General features: G+C 35.7%; 2 protein-coding genes across 3 annotated transcripts; one reads left to right on the top strand and one right to left on the bottom strand.

Annotated features, from left to right (window-relative positions):
• Window positions 1-361: 361 nt before the first annotated feature.
• Window positions 362-10,835, bottom strand: LOC129802991 (serrate RNA effector molecule homolog). Of its 2 annotated transcripts, none has more exons than XM_055849269.1 (6): window positions 10,709-10,835; window positions 10,206-10,587; window positions 6,625-6,807; window positions 5,714-5,780; window positions 644-2,592; window positions 362-593 (listed from the first exon to the last, which is right to left on the bottom strand). In XM_055849269.1, exons 2-6 carry the CDS (start codon window positions 10,562-10,564, stop codon window positions 494-496), a joined length of 2,658 nt encoding a protein of 885 aa, XP_055705244.1. In that variant the 5' UTR covers window positions 10,565-10,587; window positions 10,709-10,835; the 3' UTR covers window positions 362-493. The 2 variants fall into 2 exon arrangements, with proteins under 2 accessions (XP_055705244.1, XP_055705245.1); XM_055849270.1 differs by having other exon boundaries at window positions 362-572.
• Window positions 10,836-13,181: 2,346 nt separating this feature from the next.
• On the top strand, window positions 13,182-19,310 carry LOC129802996 (ATP-binding cassette sub-family F member 1). The gene is made up of 3 exons (XM_055849277.1): window positions 13,182-15,091; window positions 18,493-18,671; window positions 18,737-19,310. Exons 1-3 carry the CDS (start codon window positions 13,312-13,314, stop codon window positions 19,229-19,231), a joined length of 2,454 nt encoding a protein of 817 aa, XP_055705252.1. The 5' UTR covers window positions 13,182-13,311; the 3' UTR covers window positions 19,232-19,310.
• The last annotated feature ends 4,655 nt before the right edge of the window (window positions 19,311-23,965 follow it).

Raw genomic sequence — 23,965 nt, 5'->3', positions numbered from 1 at the left:
ACAAAAGTATCATATTTGACCACTAAAGAGTTACAATAAAGTGAGTTTTACTGAAATTCGTTCGCTGGATATGTTGTCCGGAAAGAGTTAAAGTGAACTTCATTATGGCTATAACGGCTATAACACTCTCCAATTTCGATTATGAGTCCTCCAGACTCGGATTACTCTTTTTTTTTTGGATAGTTGGTAGAAATTTTCGTGTCCCATAGTAGTGTAAACAAAGCGAATAAAAGTGCACCCAGGAACAATGCAGTTTGATGGTTAGAAATTAAGTGAGGTATTAGTGGTTCCGGTGGTCCCCTGATAATGCTCAATGATCCAACACAAACTCTATTTCAGAGATTTCAAAAGATTCATACAATTGTCCTTGTTTTATCCCTTTATTGTGACAAATTACAGTATAATATCCACTTAAGTCATTGATGGATAAATGAAGCTGAAAGAGATGGTTAAAATTCCTTACCCTCTAAGAGTTCTCAATCTCTGTGTCTGTCTACAGGAACTCATCAGGTTCCCTTGGGGCATCGAGGTCACGGTAGTGGATGATGGGTCTATAGTCGGGGCCGCCTCCCCTGAAATTAGACATGTTTCTCCTATTAATTAGGCGAACGTCAACCCTTCAAATCATAATCACTCTCAATACCTTCTTGGATATCCTCCTCCACCTCCCCGATGCCTCTGTGGCGGCATCATGGGATACGGACTGTACGGTGATCCATACGGTCCACCCCCAAATGGAGCTCCCCTAAATCCTCCTCCCATTGCTGCTGGATGAACACCTGGTGGAGTTCCCTCTCCAACCGGTGCCTTCTTTGCACTTCCCGGATGTTCCGGCAACTGAGGACGCTTCGGATCTTTAAGATAGTTATTGAAGTACTCAACTTCCTTCTTCACCTCTTCAATCTTTTCCGAATGCTTATTCAAAATGTGTTTTCGAATGAATTCTGGTCCTTTGAACTTCTTCCCAGACAACGGACATAGCCATTTGTCCTTGGCCAGTTCTTGGGTATTGGCCAAAATGAACTTTTCAACCTCTGCATCGGACTGTTTCGAACCAAGTTTTTCAAGTTCTTCACCTTCAATAGTGACACTTTGCGTGAGGAATGCCTGGAGTTTCGATTCAAAGTTCTTGATGTAATCTTGAATATCGGGAGTAGTGACGCGGCTACTTGGAGCTGGACTCCTAGCATGAATGATACCACATCTATTGGGCATTTCATCCTCATAGGGATACTCGCAGTGGTTGTAGAAGTCAACTGAATGCACAATTCTCAGGTAGAGGATCAGCTTATCGAGAACGGGTAGGAGGCTCGGATCACTATCAAATACTTCACTCTCCAGTACATCTTTCTTCTCATCCGTCAACCCAAGAAGTTCGTCTTCTTCTGCCGACGCTTCGTCAATCAGATAATCTGTGATATTCTGCAGAACGGGATTCCTCGATAGCAATCCAAAAGTTTCTCCTCCTTGTGTCTCCATCGCTCCTGCCATTTCTTCTCTCCACAAACCATGCTTCTCATCGAGATTGTGAATAATCCTCGCACAGAGTTTGATATCATTGCGTACTACTGTACGATGCAGAGCAACTCCGTTGACCGGTCTCACCCTCCGGCTCAAATCTCGATTCACAATGGCTCCCAATTCGCAATCCCTAAGACGGATGTTGTTCAAGTTCCAACAGATCTCCTTGATGTTGACATCTCGCTTGAACGTCACCCAACCCCGACGAAACCAACGACGTTCAGCCAGCGGATCCGCAATGGCAACCCGAAGGAAGCCATCGTACTTCTTGCACATGGCTTCAACCTCTGCCTTCGTAATTGTCGGCGTTAGATTTCGCAGGAATATCGAACTCGTTTTGTGCAACTCTCTCACAGTACTCTTCTCCCTCACCAAATCAATCGTCACCAGATCTTCTTTTTTCGTTCCATTGGTCTTCTCTTCCTCCTCTTCTTTCTTCTTTGTCTCCTCCAACTCCTTGTTAGCCTGTGCTGCCTCTTCTTCCTTCTTCTCTTCCTCCAAAAACATCAACTCCACTTCTTTAGCCTTCTCCTCGACACTCGGTCCAGGCGGTGGTTTCGGTGGATCATCATTATCCTCCGAATCACTTGCACTCGATGATGACTCATCCGAATCTGATCCTGAATCATCTCCCTTCTTTTTCACCTCATTCTCCTCTTCTTCTTCCTTCTCTTCCTCATCCTTCTCCTCTTCTTCCTTCTCTTCCACCTTTTCTTCCTCCTTATCTTCCTCTTCCTTCTCTTCCTCCTCCTTCTCTTCTTTCTCCTCCTTTTCAACCACTTTTTCCTCTTTCTTCACATCCTCCTCCCAAACGTCACCGTCATCTGGTTGACACATCTTTACAGCGATGGGCTTAGGAGCTACTTTTGGTGGTGGCTCCTGTGTTGGCAATTTAACCGGAGCAGGCATTGTCTGGACTTCCAACACCTGCAAATCCGCCTCAGTGCCACCTTCTAGCTTTATAACTACCGTATCTAGAAGCTTCAGCAGCTTATCCGTACAAGAGATATCAATGGATACATCAGCAACCATTTTCTTCTCCATCAACTCCATGAACACATCAATGCGTTTCTGTAAAGGAGTTTTTTACTAACGTTAAGCCTATACTAGGGCATCTATGTGGGGTATCAATAAATCCGTATAACACCTTTATAAAAATAGTAACTCTTGTTTAAGGGAGATTCCTTGTTTTGCACTCGTCCCTATTATATTATTAAAATGTCAACACTGATGTTTTAAAAATGAAAGGTTATGTTGAACTTAACCTCGAAAGATGTAAGGAATAAAATTGGTGTTCAAAAAGATTTTCCAATGCCAAATTTTCAAGTGACCTTAACATTAACAAACTTTACGAAGGCCCATAATTATTTCATATCAGAATTGGTATTTTGATACAGAAAAAAATCTCGAAAGTTCCAGGTTTATCTCGACATACCCTCAGATTTCCTTAAGTTAAAGTTTTGTTAAACTTTAACTCCACGTTTTTCATTAAATAAAAAAAAAACCTACAATGTTTTTTATACGTCTAGCCCCGCGGTCTGTTACATATTTTTGAACCAATTAAATTTCCACTTTTCACTCCTACATAAGAACCGGAATTTTTGGTATATTTTCTGAATGAGACGATGACGTCATATCCTGTTGTTCGCAAGACTCTCACCGAAGCTAAAGGCTGAACGGTTAGAGATAGGGCCTTGGGGTCTCATGCAACCTAACCCTCAAAAGCGTCTCAAGAACTACAATTAACATTACATTTATTTCCCCCCATATCACTCCATCCCTATCAAAATCATATTTTTGGGATACCTCGACTCGGCGCAATGAATCGGTTACGAACCAATAAATATTACTGCATGAACTCTTGAAATGGAATCGACAGTTCCATCCTATACTATGCTATCTCAGAATGTTAACTTTTCAGGCGAATCATTTGAAGTTGGCAAATTCCTGTGCAGCCTGTGTAATTTTTTTCGAAAAAACTAAATAATCTCGTTACCAGGACGTCTGATGAATACCAAATTTTCAACAGATCCACACCTCGATCTCAGGACTAACATATCGCTCGAACGGTCTAAATACAGTATACTCTCGCTAATTCGGCTCTTTTAAGATCGGGATACTTTTTAATTCGGGCAGCGGTTACATTTTAAAAAAGTTTGTTGTCATTTTTCAAGTTTGATTATGATTATCACATGAATCAAATATGCTCAAATTTGGCATGGTTTGTCTTTGTTTTGATGTGATTTTGCATTATTGAGGGATTTTTATAACATTTACAACAAATATGAGTATATAAACTTAATGAGTATGCAAAGGGACAAAAAAATCGTTGCATTTCAAAAACTTTGTAGTCCGAATTTCTCACTAATTCGTGTGACATTTCGGTCCCAAATGCCCGAATTTGAGTGAGTCTACTGTAAAACGACTTAGCATAGTCGATATAATTCCTCGATTTTTTCACTTCCCAAAATTTCTACCTTTCACCCCCCGGGGACCACTTTTCTCAATATACAGTGCCCGCTTTCTAATCCGGATCGCCGTAATCCGGACCAGTTATCGACGGTTACATTGTGCATGTGTGTTCAGCAATGAAAATGAATTATCCTGTGATGTTTTTGTTTAATAAATGAAGTATAACAGCATAAAATTCTCTAATTATGTCTTTTTAAGCTTCTTTAAAACTTTTATTCTAATTCTTGAAAAAAAACCTTGTCTATATTTTCGAGACGTTGAACAAATTCAAAAAATCCATCCGGATTACGAAGCGGACATCTGTCATATTGTCTCCCAATTATCCGGACTACAAAGCGGGCACTGTATCTTCGCGTTTCAGACGATTACTGAGAAGTGGCGTCACGCTGTTTGTCCTTTTGTGCGTCTGTTCGTCTATGCATCTGTCCAATGCAAATGATTTGGTTAAATTTCGATTTTTTGGAAAGATATTGAAATTTAGAACCCGGCTTGATCAGTCTTCATCGGTAGTGAATCAGTTAAGTACCGATTTTTGAAGAATTTTTACTTGACCTTAAGATTGTTCCAGAGCTGGAGGTTAAATGGTAAGACGTATCGACTTCCGATCTTCGATGACCCCCCGCCCATAAGTGGATATTATCTTGGACGGTATTTTTAGATATGTTTTAGATATCATCTAGACAGACATTTCATCCATTTACGAAAATATCGTTGAATCATTCCTAATACCGGTTTTCAAGGTCAAAGGTTTAAAATGCTTTAGAGAGCATATAACATTTCTTAATCGAATGATATCATGTTTGGGGTTGTTGGAAAGGTCTTGGATTTTTTAATAAGAATGAACCGGTTCTAATCGGTTCTTAACCGGAAATAGATCAATCATGAACTGATAACTTATTCCAAAATCAATTTTATTACTGCTAAGCATCCTAAGCTAGTTTTGGGTTATCTTTTGAGTGATTTAGGGTAAGTGTGCCAAATTTCGGAATAGTTGCATGCAAGCAACAAAGTCTCAAGTTTGAAATGTAATATTTTTAATAAAAATTTAATATTTTTGTTACTCTTTTATAAGGAGTGTTGCTTGGAACCTTGCAGACAGTTTATCATTTTTATTTTCTCTAAAATCATTATTAATACATTTTAAAATGAATAAAAATGTAGACATAGCATTGGTGGCCTATTTCGGCCACCTTCATTCTCATAGTTCCTTGCTCTTCCAGAATTCTTTGAATGCCATTTTCAGATCATCTTGCTCGTCGAAGCGACATTTTTTGTTATTTTTTTTGCATTGTACAATCTCAAGAAAATGCAAAAACTAAAAATTCATGGAAATTAAAGGAACAAAAAATATGGCCGAAATTGCAAGCTGGCCGGAATTTGGCACACTTACCCTATAAATTGGTTTAAATCAATTGTGACCTGGTAAACGGTGAATGATGCGAAATTACTTTTAAAGTATAGCATCTTAGTCAAAAGTTTAAGCGTTTCGCAAAGCATGGAGCCCTTTTTCACTTCTTTTCTATGAAAATTTTGAAAGTACAACTATTTAGCAGAGCTGCAGCGTCTTGTAATTCTTTTTTAGTTGACGCTGAATGCGATATTTTGAGTTACATATTACGGAGTATTTGACTTAATGCCAGGAAAATTAATTTTTATACAATTATCCAAAGGTTCACTAAAGTTTATATCAGAATTAGAAAATTTCTGTAAAAGGACTTACCCTAAGAAAACCAACATGCTCCTCTTGTCTCTTCAGCAAATCCTCCGGATGATATTTCATCTTAAACCTGCAATACAATCAGAAACAGAAGAATCCATTAGCAATGGAATTATGAAAGATTTCCATCAACCATCCATGGAAGGTTTTCCAAAACACAAGTGTCAACAAAAAAAAAGTGTAAATAATTTTGTGTGACAAAAATAAAAGAAAAAGAATATATTTATTTTTTCTGCTCTTTTGGAACATTTTTTTTCGGGAAAATAATCATGAGTCTTTTTTATTGGGCCTTATTGACTAATAAATTTATCATCTATTTTGGTCTCTTACCTTCAATTAATTTGCATAACCATTCTTAAAACTACTATATAGAAAGAATTACTTATCGCTTTCTTTTATACTTCCTTGGCATTGCTCGCCAAGATACTAAAACAGCGATTTTTCTCAAGATTTTTTTTTTGGCATTGGTTCAATTTTTTTTTCAATTTCTATTTTACACTCTCCCTCTGTCGAGGCTAAGAAAATAGCAAAACATTTTTTTCTTTTCTACATTCTCTGTGTTTTTTTGCATTTTCTTTTGCATCTCAAACCACACCACGAGATTTCCTGCAAAATAATTCAGCTCACATTTCTGTCGAGAGGAAGGCATATAATATATTTAAGTGAAATTTTGGTCTGTGAAAGTCCACTTTTTGGGCGATGTTGCTCATCTGTTGGCATCTCATCTAAAAAATATTTTCTGCCCATAAGAAATCCTCAAAAAACATCACCCTTCAAAAACCCAACACAATCAATTTTTTTTTTCAATGTCACCAATCCATTTTCAACAGACCACCAAGAATGAGAAGAACATTTTGTCGTGAGCAAAAGGAATATTTTTTTTGAGAAAAAGAAACTGACGTGGAAATACTTGCCATTCTTCATCTTTGTGAGCCACGAAGAATTCATTGAGTTGTTGCCTCTTGAAGTCCAATTTGTACTCATTGTACTTGGTGATGGCATCTGAATCGGAGATGGAATCATCCTGCGTGGCCAGGAACTGCTTCAGTGTCATCATGCAGGGTTGAGTTTGCATATCAGGATTCGGAGCAGATTCCCTGAAGAAAAAAAAAAGAATAATTTGTTCTCTGAAACAAATAATTACTTGTTGTCGGTAAATTCGATCTAAAAAAAACTTTAAGTCACGCCCATTTTACGAATGGTTGCAGCAGATTGGGCAGTACAGTACAGGGAGTTCCGCTTTCAAAGAAATTTTCGGAACCGAGAAAAACTCCGTGAATTCACTCCAGTGACACAGAAAAATTGCATACTCCCAGGAGAGGTCTTTGAAAAAGTTACGGAAACGCCGTGAAGTATCGTTGTTGCGGGTGACTTTGCACTCTGCTGTCTGTAAGATATTCATTAATTCTAGCACTTATTGATAGTCTTCGCCGATCCGGTTTACCATGTCAAAGTATATAGGGATATGTCATGTACCAAGAAACGTAGAAAGATTCCCAAAGGATTTTTGTAGTTTCAGTAATAGTCAATGAAATGCTAATATGTATAGGTATTTTGCCAGAAAAAGGCTCTGTGAAAAAGTTATCTGAAGATCTAATTCCAAAAGAGGTTTCAGAGTAGTAAATCGCCTAAATCTATTCTAAATTTATCTGACTACAATAGTGTAAATTAAGCTAATTCAAAACCTGCTCCAAATGGAAATTTTTCGCTACTCCAAATGGAAACGTAATTGTTTTCATGATAAATACAGTACTAAATTATTTTATTTATATATTTTCTATATCACAGTTTCATTTTTTAGTTAATTTTGCTCCAAATAAAGCGAAAATCCATTCATATTCACAAGTTTTAATTTGTTAATTTCTCAGAAAAATTAAAAGTGTACCTTTTCACCATTAAATTTTTCATGGATCGACCATGTTTTCCAATGAAAAACACAAAGAGGTGACTGTTGTTTATTCTTTTATTTAACATTTAATGTCGTATTTCTGGTTAATTTTAGTTAAATTAAGTGCTAATCTTTATTGTTAACGGTACGTAAAGTTTTCAAATGAAATCATTATCTATTTCGTGAACAAAAAGGGTTTTTCTGAAGTATCTACAAATACTTCAATACTTCAATAGGAAACCCCGGAAATATGATTTTTTGGAGAGATTTTCTTATTATTGTAGAAGCAAGGTTTTGGAAGCCTTTCATCACGGTTTCACTTACACTGTTTGTCTCCAACTAGAAACTTTCCCTTGTCTCCATTTGGATTAATATGTTTCCAATAGAAGCATTTTACGCTCGTGTATTTTTCTTGTATTTAAGAAGTTTTCAAATTCTATCTAATTAATTTTCACTAAACAGTAACATTCTAGAAGAGCCAAGGAAGTTGCTCCTTGGCTTTTCTTCTTTTTCTCTTCAGAAAAAAATTGAAGTGTTGAATCTTCTGACAAAGTTAAAGCGTCTAGAAATGGTTTTAAATTAGAACACTTACCCTATATCTCAATATTTCAGATTTTGTATCATTTTATAAAGATTTTCTCGAGTTAACTTACAGTTTATTAGTGCCACTTTTATTATTTTGACCCAAAGTATCGCATTCGGGGCACATTTTTAAGAAAAATAAAGCTGAACTGAAAATTTCGTTTCCTTAAAAGTTATCAAAAGGAAGTTACGACAAATGCTGATTTAACTGACGATTACGCAAAGCGTGTGAAAAAGACATTCGAATTTCGACTTCATGAATATTTACTGATCTAAAAGGTGTGCCGGAGCGGCCGGAGCCATTATAAATGTATTTCAAATTTACCGCGTGAAAAATATTTGGATGCACTTAGAGCGGGACTACAAACTTAACTTTTTTAACTGAGATTCTTTACAATCTCAGCTTTTATGGTTCGAGCTGATGTCCAACTTCGTCAGATCGAGCCCAAATTTTGGATTTACACGTTACGACACTCATAGATTACGAATATCATATGCGCTAATTGCTCCGGCATACTTTTTAGATCAAGAAAATTTCACGAAGTCGAAATTCTAATCCCTTTCTTTCTCACACGCTTTGCATCTGTCTATCTCGTTCTTTTGCACTCTTCTTCTTCTTTTAAACATCACTCTAAATCCTAAATTGAATTTGGAGTGCGAAAGAATGAGATGGACATATGCAAAGCGTGTGAGCAAGATAAGGATTCGAATTTCAACTTCATGAAATTTTCCTGATCGTGCCGGAGTCACAACTATCGATTTTTGTGGACGTCTCGTCTTCTCCACAGTACAAACGGAAAGAGATATGAACGATTTTCCTCAAAGGTTACAACTTTTAGCTCTCTCTTTTTATTCTGGCACACTTTTTTAGCTCGGTATAATTTCATGAAATCAAAATTCGCTTTTCTTTCATTCTGAAAAGATTTGCATAAGTCTATCCCCCTCTTTCGGACTCAAAATTGGACTGAGCAAAATTTAATTTGGTGTGTGGTTCAAAAAAGAAGAGTTCGAAAAAATAGGATATGTAATACACAGTTTTTAAGAAAGAGGGGGATGTGAATTTCGACTTTATAAATTTTTCCTGATCTAAAAGTTGTGCCGGAGCTATTATGGTGCTAGCACACCTTTTAGATGAGATAAATTGAATGATATCGAACTTAACATCCTTTTTCTCACACGTCTTATATTATGTCTATCTCATTCTTTCGCACTTCAAATTCGATTGAGCTTAATTACATTTGTTGTGATGTTTAATATAAGAAGAAGAGTGCGAACGAGTGAGATAGACATATGCAATAGGTTTGAGATAGAAAAGGACGCGAATTTCGATTTCATGAAATTTTGCTGATCTAAAAGGTGTGCCGGGGCCATAGCACCAACATTCAATTGACTTAAATCGAATTTGCTGTGACGTTCAAAAGAAGAAGAAGAATGGGAAAGATGGTAAAGTTAATTTTGATTTCATGAAATTTTCCTAATCCAAAATGTATGTCAGATATCATTTTGATATCAGAAGATTGGGTTAAAGCCATTTATTATCAACTCTCGCATATTCATTTTTTTCCATGTTGCATTTCTAAAATGTTTCCAAAATATTACAGAATTATGAAAAGGTCTTCAGGGAGTTCCGGCTTAAGTGAAAACGGATTGAATGAATTTGATATGAATTGCTTAATATTTTGAACTCATTTAAAAAAAATAATTTTAAAATTTCTCTTACTCTATTCTTAGAGTTCTAGTTTTAAAGGCAGATGCGGTTATTTTATTCATGGAAAATTCTTAAACCTAACAGCCTAGCTTAAGCATATTAAAATTAGTCCATGCCCGAAATAAAATTTTCAAAACAGAAAAATTGGAAAATTTATAAGACATGAATGGAAAACTTTTGAGTCATTTTTATATTCCTGACTCTTTGCCAAGGAATTGGAAGGGACATTATGATAAATTAATTTTAATCACAGGAAAAAATTTAGCATTTAAAACTGAGTTCCCTGAGACATTTTTTTAATTCAACAAAAAGCCTACCTTGAGTGCATCGGCATCGGAGCTGAGCCATATGGATGTCCACCACCGTGGGATAGCCATCCGAGTCCGGAATCATGATGTCCCCCCCAACCTCCTCCGCCGTACGGTCCATACCCATCATGCGGTCCCATGCGCATCCTCTTCATTGGAGGCATATCCCTCGGAGGTGAGTACATTCTGTCCCGGCCATTGCGGAACTCCCGATAATCGGGTTTCGACCTCACACGATCCATCCAGTCATCCCTACCTCGATGGTCATCTCTTCGATCTCTGTCCGAGCGATAGCTATCGCCTGAACTACGCTCCCCTCTAAACTTGTCGCGTCTCTTGCGGTCGTACTCGTCGTCAGAATCAGCCATTTGCGAGGGCTACGTCCAGGAAACTGAAAAATCCCAGAGCATTAGTTACATAACCTCAATATTCTTCGTCTTATTTTTCAGTCAAATATCTCAGCAAATTTCACATTTGCATAGCGGGAAACTAGTGCAAAAATTTCAACTCACATTTTTCCAGTGAATTAGAATGTTTTTTCACCAAATTTTGATGAATTTCACGGGAAAAACAAATTAAAATGCCACACAAACTTTCCAGAAGCTTCTTGGATTGTCAAGCTCTGACTGTTGAAAGGGATGGAACAAGAGCAGTGGCGCCACCTTTTGAGAATTTTTCCTTTGACTTTTCCCCAGTCAGAGCAGTTGAAAGGTTTCACATTATTTTCCCCTCCACTACACTGTTAGAAATCGAAAAATGATCCGGATTAAAATTTTTAAAATCCAAATTTTTCATAAGACGATTTGTAATTATTACAACAATGTAAGGTAAAGTGCTCTCAAGTCGTCGACCGGTTCTTCAATTCGACCGGTAGAGTTATTTATTCAATTTATTTATATTTGCACTAATATTAGGCGTATGATCTAACATTCAAAGGTCAATTATTTCATAAATAAATACGAATCAGTGACAATTTTATAGAAATTCACCATTAAAACATTCAAATATTAACCACCGGTCGACTCGAGGGCACTTTACCTTATTTTGTAGAGTGAAAGTTAAAATCTTAATGAGTATGCAATGATGAAAATTAAAATGCTTTGATCTTGAAATTTGCTCCGGCGCAACTTTTGGATCAGAAAAATTTCATGAGATCGAAATTTACATCAATGAACGTTTTTTTTGTCAAGGACAAGTGGAGAAAATAACGCTGGTAGGGGGAGGTGGGGCCACTTTAGGCTGTGGGAGTAGATTATACTTACTTCACTATTATTACTTCACTCGGTGCATATAGGGAATACTTCTGTGTTCATTGCCTGTGTGATTATGATTTCATCCCTTTCATCGAATAATTCTAATAACGTGAATTGGATCCCTCGAAATATCATAATATAATAACTTTCTTGAAAGACTTTTTCGTCCAAATGTACCGGAAACTGAAGTTGGTCCTACTTAAAATGAACACGTTAGTCCTTTTCAAGTTAGTAACCTTCCGATTAAGAATGAGACGGGACAATTGGTAAATAATTTTTCCGGTAATATTTTGATATGTAAGAGGCAAGAAGCAAGGCAAAAAGTAATAATAAAACTCTTTTTAGGTATTTTCATTTATAAACCTTCTGATAAGTACCTGGTGTTGTTATGGTTCTTATTGTTTGTTGAACGTTACAAAAATATGATTTAAAAAAAAAAGTCCAGAGGGGTCATGTGTTACAAAAAATGAATACACATTTTCTTTTACAAATTAATAACACTTTTTTTGCGAAATCCACAAAGAAAACAAATGTTCATACATCATTACTAAGACTTTCAACATCTTACAGTGAAAAGACCTAAAATAAACCTAAAAAATAAAATATTGAATGCTTCAAAATGTACAAAATTCTTTAAATTGAAAAACCTCTCAAGTTTTTCTCAGCGTTAGTCCTGCCCTCGGGCGGTGGATAGGGGAAACCAACTGATTTGTTAACAGTAACAGAGCTTTCGGAAAGTCACTTTCTGTGTTTGTGCATAGGTTTTCTCTTTTCTGATTAATTAATAAATAAGCCTGATAAATCAGCTGTTACTGTGATGCATACCAACATAAATTCTCTATAGTCACGTGTGCTAAGCCGGGCGCTTCGCTACCTTCGCTATCTGGATCGTTTATGACGTATTATCTAATCATTATTTTATAAATTTTCTTTAATATTTTTGATAATTTTTTTTATATTATGTTTCTGAATAAAACAGTGAATAATTCTATGGATTTAGAAGAAGTAAAAAATAATTTCATCAGTCCAAAAAAAAAAAGCGTTTAAGTAGCACTCTACGGAAAACAATCCATCCCACCTTACTATATACGTTAATGTTATAACTTTAGCATAATATTGAATAGAATTCCCGTTATGAAGCTCTATAAACTTTGCCACTTTGGGTTTTGAAGTGTTAAGAAATTGCTTTTTGTTGAGAATACTTCGTCGGTTCCGAAGAAGACTATTGTAAGTCTACTTACAATAGTATAAAAAGATGGTATCATTGGATGCAGAAACCTTAGATCTATATCCCCACAAAATTTTATGTTGATTAAGATATTCCTGCAAAAGTTACAAGAAAAAAACTTAAAATCAGCGTGCCCAATTATTGAATTTTTTGCCCACAATTTTGCTATAATTAATTTAAAAGTAGTGTTAACTAGAAATATAAATAATAAATATAATGATAAAATAGTTTCAAAAGCTGGAAGTATACTAATTGCAGTGAAATTAATGAAAATAAATTTTAGCTGTCAAACTTTAAAACTCTTTCCTGTAAAGTTTACATTTTGGACTTACAATAGTCTTCTTCGGAACCGACGACTTGCACTGGAATTTCTTTATGTCAATTTGGTATTTTACGTGATTTTTTGACTCGGGTTTTAAACTCAATCATTCTCCGTTTCCCATTCATCGCTCTCAGTGTAACAACGGTGATTTTGAAATTTGTAAAATTTAGTAGGCACTTTTTGTTGGTGGGCAGTTGAAAGGTTTATCTGTATCCACATTGCAGGATATTGTGATTCATTAGTGTTTTTGCGAATTTTATCACTTTTAGGCCAATTCTCTAGTTTAGTGAAGTTATTGAAATTGTTGGTGAAATGTCCAAAAAGCGCGGAAATCGGAAAAACCAAGATTTGGACGAAGAATTGAGTGAAGTAGGAAGTTCAGTGTCTGACACAACCTCAAAGTCCAAGTCGAAAAAGGGTCAGAAGAAAGGTAAGAAAAATGATGATTGGAGCGATGATGAGGGGAGAGGGAAGAAGGTATCCCTAGAACCTGGTAGTGAAGATGATGAAGTGGCTAATGCTGTGCAGAAGAAGGGAAAAGGGAAGAAGGCAAAGGCGAAAGAAGATGGCAACGTGGAAGGTGGAAAAGGTGAAAGCAGTAAAGGTGTTGGAAAGAAGAAGAAAGGCAAGAAGGATGATGACTGGTCAGAGGATGATGAGAAGGATATTGAGTTGAAGGTGGAGTCTGAGGAGGAGGAGGAAATTGTGGCGATAGCTAAAGGGAAACCCTCGAAAAAAGCTAAAAAGAAAGCTAAAGAAGTTGTTGTTGAACCTGAGGAGGATTTGGAGGATGAAGTTGAGGAGCCTGAAGCTGAAGTAGAGCCTGAGGTCGAAGTAGAGCCTGAGGAAGAACGTCAGGAAGAGGAGGAGGAAGAAGCGGTTGAGGAGACTCTGGCAGAGGAAGTGGAAAAATTGGAGATAACTGAGCCCGCTGAGAAGAAGATGACGCACAAGGAGAAGAAAAAGCTCAAGAAGCAGCAAGAATATGAGAGACAGGTGGAAGCTATGACGAGAAAAGGTGGTCAGGGAGCTTCAGACCTAGATAGCAACTTTACAATGTCCCAGGCACAGAAAAGTGGTGGCCAGAAGGCAGCCCTTGAGCATGCTGTGGACATCAAAATTGAGAACTTCACCATCTCAGCCAAGGGCAATGATCTCTTTGTCAATGCGAATCTCCTGATAGCTCATGGAAGGCGATATGGGCTCGTGGGGCCAAATGGACATGGAAAGACCACGTTACTGAGGCATCTGGCCTCCCGTGCCTTTGCCATTCCGCCCAACATTGATGTCCTGCTCTGCGAACAGGAAGTCGTAGCCGATGACAATTCCGCCGTAGAGACAATCCTCAAGGCAGACACTAAGCGACTAAATCTCCTGCAGGAGTGCAAGGATCTGGAAGCAAAGATCGAAGAGGGCGACTTCGATGCCCAGGATCGTCTCAATGAAGTGTACATCGAACTCAAGGCCATAGGAGCGGATTCCGCCGAACCCAGGGCCAGAAGAATTCTAGCTGGTCTGGGATTCTCCAAGGAGATGCAGGATAGGCCGACAAATAAATTTTCCGGAGGCTGGAGGATGCGTGTCTCCCTGGCTCGTGCCCTGTACATGGAACCCACTCTACTCCTCCTCGACGAACCTACCAATCACCTCGACCTAAATGCTGTCATCTGGCTGGACAATTACCTGCAGAGCTGGAAAAAAACCCTCCTAGTCGTTTCCCACGATCAAAGTTTCCTGGACAATGTCTGCAATGAGATCATTCATCTGGACTGCAAGAAGCTCCACTACTACAAGGGCAACTATTCAATGTTCAAGAAGATGCACGTGCAGAAGAAGAAGGAGATGATCAAGGAGTACGAGAAGCAGGAGAAAAAGCTCAAGGAGATGAAGACCAGAGGGCAGTCAACGAAGGCGGCTGAGAAGAAGCAAAAAGATGCCATGACGAGGAAACAGGAAAAGAATCGATCGAAAGTGCAAAAGAATGAAGATGACGAGCAAACTATTGAGCTCCTCACTAAGCCTAGAGACTACATCGTTAAATTCCGCTTCCCTGATCCTCCGCCCCTTCAGCCGCCAATTCTTGGACTTCACGGTGAGCTTAGAAAACTTTTAATTTTTGGATTTTTTTAAAATAAATCACGGCTATTGCAATTGAATCGGAAAGGGAAAAACTCCCAATTTCGAACTTAAAGGGAAAGCAATGTATCGTTGCTTCTATCAACAAGTATCGTAATTTAAATTTGCTGAATATCTGATATCTCTACGTGAAATAAATTTTGCTCCATCTATTTTTATTTGCAAAAAAATATTTTTATTTAATTGATTGTACTTATTTAGTTAGAAAAAATGCATTTAAAACTCATTTTATTAGCAAAACGTCAGTTAAATCAGCATTTATCGTAACTTCATTTTTGCGATTTTGAGATATATACATATTTGGAATCAGCGTAATTTTTTTTTCTTAAACGCACTTGAGAAAAAGAAACTTTTATAAGCCCAATAGAAATTATTTTAAACTAAATTTATCGTAAGCGCCCTTAATTAAGAAAAATTTATCAGAATTTGCCGTAACTTCCATTTTTGGGGAAGTTACGACAAATTTCCATACAAAATTTTCAATAATCAGCATTTGCCGTAACTTTCTTTGCTCGTTTGCGTGGCATGTAATTTGCTGCAAAAATGTAATAGTTCTCAATAAAACGTTCACAATTTTTTTTAAATATCCAAAGACAGTGCCAATAATGCAACATTAAATCATTTTAATTTAATATTTGTGAGAAAAAAGTGTGAAAAAATCCCTACCCATCTATCATTAATTCAAAACAAAACAAGCGACGTGGCGCACAAAATTTATTCAATAAAAGTTACAAAAGAAAATCTTTTAGGGACAGGGATAACATTTTAATTGATTAATTTAGTCAAATAAAGGCGCTTATTATCACTAGAGTCATTGAAATTGATAAAATGCATTTTTGAAAATTGTCGTAACTTCCAAGATCTCCATACATTGGAAATTACGGTTTTATAAACAATGGAAGTTACGATAAAATCTTATTGTTTCATCGAACATATATCTCAATATCTCAGCTTTTAAATCATTTTATAAAGATTTTCTCAAGTTAACTTACAGTTTATTAGTGCCACTTTTATTATTTTGACTCAAAAGTATCGCATTTAGGGCTCATTTTTAAGGAAAATAAAGCTGAACTGTGAAAACTTGGTCTCCCGAAAAGTTGTCAAAAGGAAGTTATGGCAAATGCTGATTTAACTGACGAAAAACCCTAGAAAATTCTCAAACTACTTTTAACAAGTAATCCAATACCAGTCATAAATTGTCGGTTGGATCATCAAGTGTAATGTCTGCAATCGTTACGCAGTGATTCATTATTTCGTCAGTTAAATCAGCATTTGTCGTAAGTTCCTTTTGACAACTTTTCAGGAGACGATATTTTCAGTTCAGCTTTATTTTTCTTAAAAATGAGCCCCAAATGCGATACTTTTGAGTCAAAATAAAAAAAAATGACACTAATAAACTGTAAGTAAACTCGAGAAAATCTTTATAAAATTATTTAAAAGCTGAGATATTGAGATATGTTCGATGAAACACAGTAAGATTTTATCGTAACTTCCATTGTTTATAAAGCCGTAACTTCCAATGTATGGAAATCTTTGGAGTTACGACAATTTTCTAAAATGCATTATATCAATTTCAAATACTCTAGTGATAATAAGCACCTTTATTTGACAAAATTATTCAATTAAACTCTTATCCCTGTCCCTAAAATGAATGATACGACAAATGCTGATTTAACTGACGATTTCTGTCTTTCCGTACAGAAGTAGATGAAAAAATCGAAAATCTATTTGAAGATCCAAAAAAGAGCCTTTCTTACTTCTTAATACTTTCGCAAAGGTGGATGAAGTTACATCCTGTTCGAATTTCGAAGTTCTCAAGTGTCAAAATGTGACGGTCTTCACATTGTTGTGAGGAAAAAAACAGAACAACGACGCTTACTATCCTTGTCCCATTATTTAATCACTTCATAATCACGGAGTAACTCTTGTGCCAGCTTTTTAGTGTGATATTTGATAAATTTTCCCCACCTTGTTCGAAAATTTAGAATGAAAATTCGAAATTGAATTTCAATTCTTCGAACTTCAACGACTTTTTATGCAAATAGAGTTCCATTTACCTTCTATCCAAGACACTATTGTAGAATCAAAATCTACTTCTGTTTGGGCTCAGTCCAGTTCTTGATCCAACCACTTCAATATATTATGGTGGAGGCATTACTAACCTAATTTAATTTTCGAATGGTTCCAGCACATCTTTTAGATCTGGACAATTTCTTGAACTCAATATTTACAACTCATTTTGTAGATGTCTATCCCACTCGTTTGCACTTTTTTCTTGTTTTTTCTTTTAAACGTTACAATAAATTAAATTTAGTTCTCAGTTCAATTTTAATGGTAATGCCCCTGGCACATCATTTAGATCAGTAAAATTTTATGAAATCTAAATTCATTTCCCTTTCTTTCTCAAAAGATTTACATAAGTCTATCTCAGTCTTTCAGTCTCAAAATTGGACTGAAGTACATTAGACTCTCGGTCAATCGACTCTTTTTCAATCGGGCGAAAAATTTTGTTGACAATTTTCACATTTAATTATGAAGAACATTTGCTCAAATTTCGAATTTACAAAGGCTTTGACGCAAAATCTATCGATAAACATGTCATCCTAAATGCCCATTTGAGAGTCTCTCTCTCTCTCTCTCTCTGTTGTTTTACGTTTTGGCTGTCAGACTCAGGTCCATATAGCCATTTCGCTCACTCTTATTTACATATGAGTTCCATCTGTTTCTTTTTTCCCATATGTTTGTTCCGCTCATATCTCCGTATTATTTTTCTTTTTTGCTCCATGACAAATCCTTTTTTGCTCCCTTATCTTTTATCATACTTCCTTCTTGATATTTTTACGTTCAGTTTGTAGCTTTTAAGGACGGTGAAAAACTGTTTCCCAATTATTCACCTGACGCGCTTCGATCAAGGCTCGAACCGAGGGCCTCTGCGTCACAAAGCCAACACTTTGTCCATATTGAGCTACCTAGATCCCTTCTTCTTCTTCTTCTATTTTATGTAAGGCTGTCGGACTCACTCGGGTCCATATAGCCAAACAAGATCCCTATTTGAGAGTCTACTGTAAATTTAATTTAGTGTGATGTTCAAAAGAAGAAGAGTGCGAAAGAATAGGATAGACTTATACAAAAATTTTAAGAGAGAAAGGGATGTGAATTTTGACTTTATGAAATTTTCCTGATCTAAAAGGTGTGCTGAGCCATAAAGACTAAAATAGAAATACGCAATACGTTTGAGAGAGGGATGTAAATTTTTGCTAAAAGCATAACTTTAAAAGATTTTAGTGACTCTTTTTTTACGAATATTTTGAATTTGAAGTGAAATTCCACAAAGCTAAGAAAAGCAAAATATTTCAGATGTTACCTTCAATTTTTCTGGCCACAAGCCTCTGTTTATCAATACTGAATTTGGTATTGATCTGAGCAGCAGAATAGCCATCGTAGGGCCCAATGGAGTGGGCAAATCGACATTTTTGAAGCTTCTCTGCGGAGACTTGGAGCCCGTCAAGGGAGAAGTGCGCAAGAATCACAGACTTGTAAGAAGCTTTAGCTTAACTTTTTGTACCAAGATTTTTTGTCTAAGATAGAGATTTTGCTACAGAGAATCGGACGTTTCGACCAACATTCTGGGGAGCATCTGACAGCTGAGGAGAGTGCAGCGGAGTACCTGCAGCGTCTGTTTAACTTACCACATGAAAAGGCCCGGAAGGCGTTGGGAACTTTTGGATTGGTGAGTCATGCTCACACAATTAAGATGAAGGATCTGTCGGGTGGACAGAAGGCACGAGTAGCCCTGGCGGAATTGTGCCTGAGTGCTCCGGATGTCCTGATCCTCGATGAACCGACGAATAATTTGGATATTGAGTCAATTGATGCTCTTGCGGAGGCAATTAATGAATACAATGGGGGAGTGATAATTGTGTCGCACGACGAAAGATTGATCCGGGAGACGGAATGTGGACTTTATGTGATTGAGGAGCAGACAATCAACGAAATTGACGGAGACTTTGATGACTACCGCAAAGAAGTTCTGGATAGTTTGGGAGAAATTGTCAATAATCCCAGCGTTGTGGCCAATGCTGCAATTCTCGATTAGGAAAAAAAAATCTATTGAATGCTTTGTAAAAAAATGTTCTTTTGAAATGGTTCCAAATATTCATTTATATTTCAAATAACTATTCGTCTTTCTCTTACATGCACATGCTCTCTAAATTACGCTTAAGACATTCATTGGTAAATATGCATTACACTATTAATTTATTTATTTTCTTTTTTTTTGATTAATTGATTATGTTGAATGGAATTGAAAAGTTTTTTTTTTTCTCCTACAATATTCATGATATTGCGATAGGTTTATTCTTCTCTTCAGATAAATTTGATGATATTTTAGCTTGGCGCATCATTTTTTCCAATGACCGGTAAGTTTATTCACGTTAATGGAATGCTTCTTTTTTTTGTGAATAGTTTTAAGTATAAAAATCCGCAATAGTCTTACGAGTTCTCATTCCAAAGACATCTTTAAGAAAACTTATTAATAAGTTTTCAGTATTCTCTCTCGTAGGTGTCCCAATTATTATTTTAATTTAATTCGAGTTATTTGTAATTAAGGATTAAGGCTTAAAATACATTGACCGTCTAAAATAATCTGTCCCAATTGAAAGGTTTATAGAAATGATAACTTAAATAATTAAGAGAACCAAGGGGTAACTCATTCGAAAAACTAGTTCCTTGTTTCCCTTTATTTAAGTCTTGAGATATTTTCAAGACTTCTCTCTTGCTCCAAAAACGTCTTTGAAACTTTTTAGGTTCTGCAAAGCCCGGCAAAACCTAATAGAAATACATTTTTTTGGATTGTACTAAATTTAAATGTTTCTCAGGTTTAACTAAACCTTTTTTTGGGTTTCGCTAAAACCAGGAAATTATTCAGCCTTTTTCAAACTTTTCAGAGCTCTCTGAGTTTCTCGAAATATTTTCAAGGTTTCTCAAACTTTTGAGAAAGTTTTTTAAAATGCTCTAGCTTTGTAAGTCCGGAAGGTTTATCGGATTAAACTAAAATATTTAAGTTTTCTTTTTGGGATACGGTAAATTTTAGTTTCTCGGGTTTAGAGGGTTTCTGGGTTTCCATCAAATGTGAAAATATTTTAGGTTTCGCTAAACGTAAAAGTTTTCAGTTGTTTTTTAAAATCCTTTTCAAGGTTTCTGGAGTTTCGCTGAATGCTCAGGTTTTGTTAAAACTTTTTGGAACTAAACGATTTCAATTTTGTAGTAGTTTTTTAGGAGTTTCGCTAAATACTATTAAGCTATCTCGGGTTTTGAGAAAGTTTTCTGAAATGCTCAGAATTCTCAAAACCTGAAGGTGTATTACAATTTTCACTACATCAGCTAAAATATAAAAGTTTTTTGGCTTTAGCGAAATTTGAGAGTTTCTCGGGTTTATTTAAATCTTTTTAGAACTTCTCGGATTTCATTAATACCATTTGATTTTATTTTAGGATTTCGCTAAACCTGCAAATTTTACCTTTTTTTTGCAACGTTTTCAAGGTTTCTCTAGCTTTCTGAAAGTTTTTTCTAAATTCACAGATTTTTTCAAAACCTTAAGGTTTATGAGATTAAATTAAATTAATCAAAATTTTTTTTTTTTTGGGTTTTGGTGTATTTGAACCTTTTTCCGGTTTCTTTGAGCTTTTCCAGGGCTTTTAGGGTTACATCGTGTGTGAAAATTTCTGGTGTTTTGCTAAATATTTTCAAGCTCTTTCAAGCTTTAAGAAACTTCTTCGAAATCCTGTGGTTGTGCAAAACCTGAAAGTTTATCGGATTAAACTAAACCATCTGAATATTCTTTCGATTGCTGAAAATTTCTAAGTTTCTCAGCATTCCTTGATTCTTTTTTTAAAAGATTTCTGAAGTAATTATTCGCAATATTCTTAAGCTTTTTCAGGTTTTGAGAATTTTTCTGAAATGCTCAGGTTTCGCAAAACCTGAAGGTTTATTAGATTTCACTATACATGATCTAAAATCTGAAAGTTTTGTAGGATTAGAAAAATTTGAAAGTTTCGCTTGGTTCTTTACACCTGTTCAAGGTTTCTCAGATTTCATGACATGTGATTTTGTTTTAAAGATTTTTTTAAACCTGAAAATTTTACAGTTTTTGTTTTTTTCAAACCACTTCACAATTTCTAGAGTTTCATTAAATATTTTCGAGCTTTTTCTGGCTTTTGAGAAACTGCTTCGAAAGACTCAAGTTTTGCAAAATCTGAGAGTTTATTGGATTTTATGTTAAAATGTTCTTGTTGGTTTCGCTAAACTTGAAAGTTCCTCAGGTTTCTCTTAAACTTCAAGATTTCTGGACTTTCGCGAAATATTTTTAAAGGCTTTTCATATTTTGCTAAATCATGTGAAAATTATTGGGTTTCGCTAAACTGCGCTATACCCTTACAAAGTTTTTCGGATTTTCTTAAACCTTTTCAAGGTGTAATCCGAAACGTTTTCAAAATACATTTGGCGGTACCTTTACCTCAGACTTCTTTAAACATTTTAAAAGCTTTCTCGAGTTTTAGGAAACGTTTACAAATTTTTCCTACTTTCGCCAAAAAGTGATAATTTCTCGGGTTTTACGAACATTTCTTTAGGGTACTAATTTTTTTATGAGTAACCCCTTAAAATAAGACGAAGGAGAAAAATTGTACCTCAGTTTTTACTGTTATGTGTTTAAGGAAATTTACCTACATTCGTATGTACGGAATTTGCATTTTTTCAAATGACGTATGAGCCTTGACTAATAACTTTTTAGTTTTGACGGCCAATGTATTTCAGCCTTAAACGAAAAGCATTAGATTTGCAGATTTTTGCAGGATTTCTTTACTGCTATATATGCGAAAAGAAATCAAGAGAAATTTTTGAAATAAAATTCTCAATTGTCACAAAACTTATGACATGAAATGTGACAAAAACACCAAATGATTTATTTTAATAAAGTCTCTGGGGGGTCCCTGGTACAATTGGTAAGAGTATTCGGCTCTTGGGCGGTGTGACCCTCGGCTCGACTGTCACAGTTGTGAGTTCGAGTCCCGCCCGGTGGAAATGATTGAAGCGTCTGAATGGACATTTTTCACGAAACATTGTAATCTGAATATTAAATTTTTAAACTGAACAATGTACAAAATGGCAATAAAAGGCCCGGTACATCGAAATAAATAAATAAATAAATAATAAAGTCTCTTATACTAGTAGATCAGTATGATTTTCGTAGAGATCGCCATAACCTATTTAATAAGTATATCGATTTATTGGCACGATCTTGGTCAAAAATCGACAAATCGGCAAGAATTGTGTAAAATTCCGTCAAATTGGCGTGAAAAAATCGAAAAATCAGAACGATAATTTTTAAAAGACCGACAGATTAGTATAAACTTTATTAAGGATCGGAAGATCGGCACAGCTTTTTTTAAATCGACATACTTCGCAAGAGATCGGCTGATGAGAGTGGACTTTCTAATAACGTTGCAAAAGACCGTTAATTGACATGATTTTTGTACAGATTAACGCTATCTTTGTAATAGATTGGTAGATCAGCACAAATTTAGCAGACCGGCTGATCAAACTTTTATAAGGGATCGGCAAATCAGCACAACCTTTTATAAAGATTGGCAAAACGGTACAATTTTAACAAATCGACGAATCGGTACAATCTTTAGAAAAGACCGGCAAATCGACACAATTTTTAAAAAAAGATCGCCAAAATAGAACAATTTTTGCAAATCGGCGAATTGGTACAATCTTTTTAAAAGATCGGTAAATCGGCAAAATCTTTAAAAATGATCAGGACAACAGAAGAATTTTACAAATCGGCGAATCGGTACAAGCTTTTTAAAAGATCGATTAATCGGCATAATCTTTTAAAAGGATTGGCAAAACAGTACAATTTTTATAAATCGGCGAATCGGTACAATCTTTTAAAAGTTCAGTAAATCGGCACAATCTTTAAAAATGATCGGGACAACAGAACAATTTTTACAAATCGGCGAATCGGTACAATCTTTTCAAAAGATCGGCAAATCGACACAATCTTTAAAAAAGATAGGCAAAACAGAACAATTTTTACAAATCGGCGAATCGGTACAATCTTCTTAAAGGATCGGTAAATCGACAGAATCTTTAAAAAGGATTGGCAAAAGAGTACAATTTTTGTAAATCGGTGAATCGGTACAATCTTTTAAAAGTTCAGTAAATCGGCACAATCTTTAAAAATGATCGGGACAACAGAAGAAAATTTACAAATCGGCGAATCGGTACAATCTTCTTAAAAGATCGGTAAATCCGCACAATCTTTAAAAATGATCGGAACAACAGAACAATTTTTACAAATCGGCGAATCGGTACAATCTTTTTAAAAGATCGGTAAATCGACACAATCTTTTATAAGGATTGTCAAAACAGTACAATTTTTATAAATCGGCGAATCGGTACAATCTTTTTAAAAAGTCGGTAAATTGGCACAATCTTTAAAAATGATCGGGACAACAGAACAATTTTTACAAATCGGCGAATCGGTACAGGCTTTTTAAAAAGATCGGTAAATCGGCATAATCTCTTAAAAGGATTGGCAAAACTGCACAATTTTTATAAATCGACGAATCGGTAAAAGATCGTCATTGCAGTACTTGAATGAATCATAAGCGGAACGTATCTAGCTACCCTTCGAATAAATAATTAAATTGACAAATAAATTTTTAGCTCTAAGATTCGAATTAGTTTTTTTTTCTTTTTGAAGAATTTTTATAATTCATCGATCATACCTAATGATAAAATTTCGTTCTAATTTCTTTTCGCA

This window comes from Phlebotomus papatasi, chromosome 2 (assembly GCF_024763615.1).
Source record: "Phlebotomus papatasi isolate M1 chromosome 2, Ppap_2.1, whole genome shotgun sequence".
Classification (NCBI taxonomy): domain Eukaryota; kingdom Metazoa; phylum Arthropoda; class Insecta; order Diptera; family Psychodidae; genus Phlebotomus; species Phlebotomus papatasi.
Note: the sequence above shows the minus strand (reverse complement) of the source record. Positions and strands in the feature narration are given on the sequence as shown.

Excerpts from the sequence above, each read along its gene's own strand:
- LOC129802996 (XM_055849277.1), top strand. The coding sequence starts at position 13,312 with ATGTCCAAAAAGCGCGGAAATCGGAAAAACCAAGATTTGGACGAAGAA. Across the intron at positions 15,092-18,492 it reads GCCAATTCTTGGACTTCACG|ATGTTACCTTCAATTTTTCT; the intron begins GTGAGCTTAGAA and ends AAAATATTTCAG. Across the intron at positions 18,672-18,736 it reads TGCGCAAGAATCACAGACTT|AGAATCGGACGTTTCGACCA; the intron begins GTAAGAAGCTTT and ends ATTTTGCTACAG.
- LOC129802991 (XM_055849269.1), bottom strand. The coding sequence starts at position 10,564 with ATGGCTGATTCTGACGACGAGTACGACCGCAAGAGACGCGACAAGTTT. Across the intron at positions 2,593-5,713 it reads AGCATGTTGGTTTTCTTAGG|AAACGCATTGATGTGTTCAT; the intron begins GTAAGTCCTTTT and ends ACTCCTTTACAG. Across the intron at positions 594-643 it reads GGAGGAGGATATCCAAGAAG|GAGAAACATGTCTAATTTCA; the intron begins GTATTGAGAGTG and ends CCTAATTAATAG.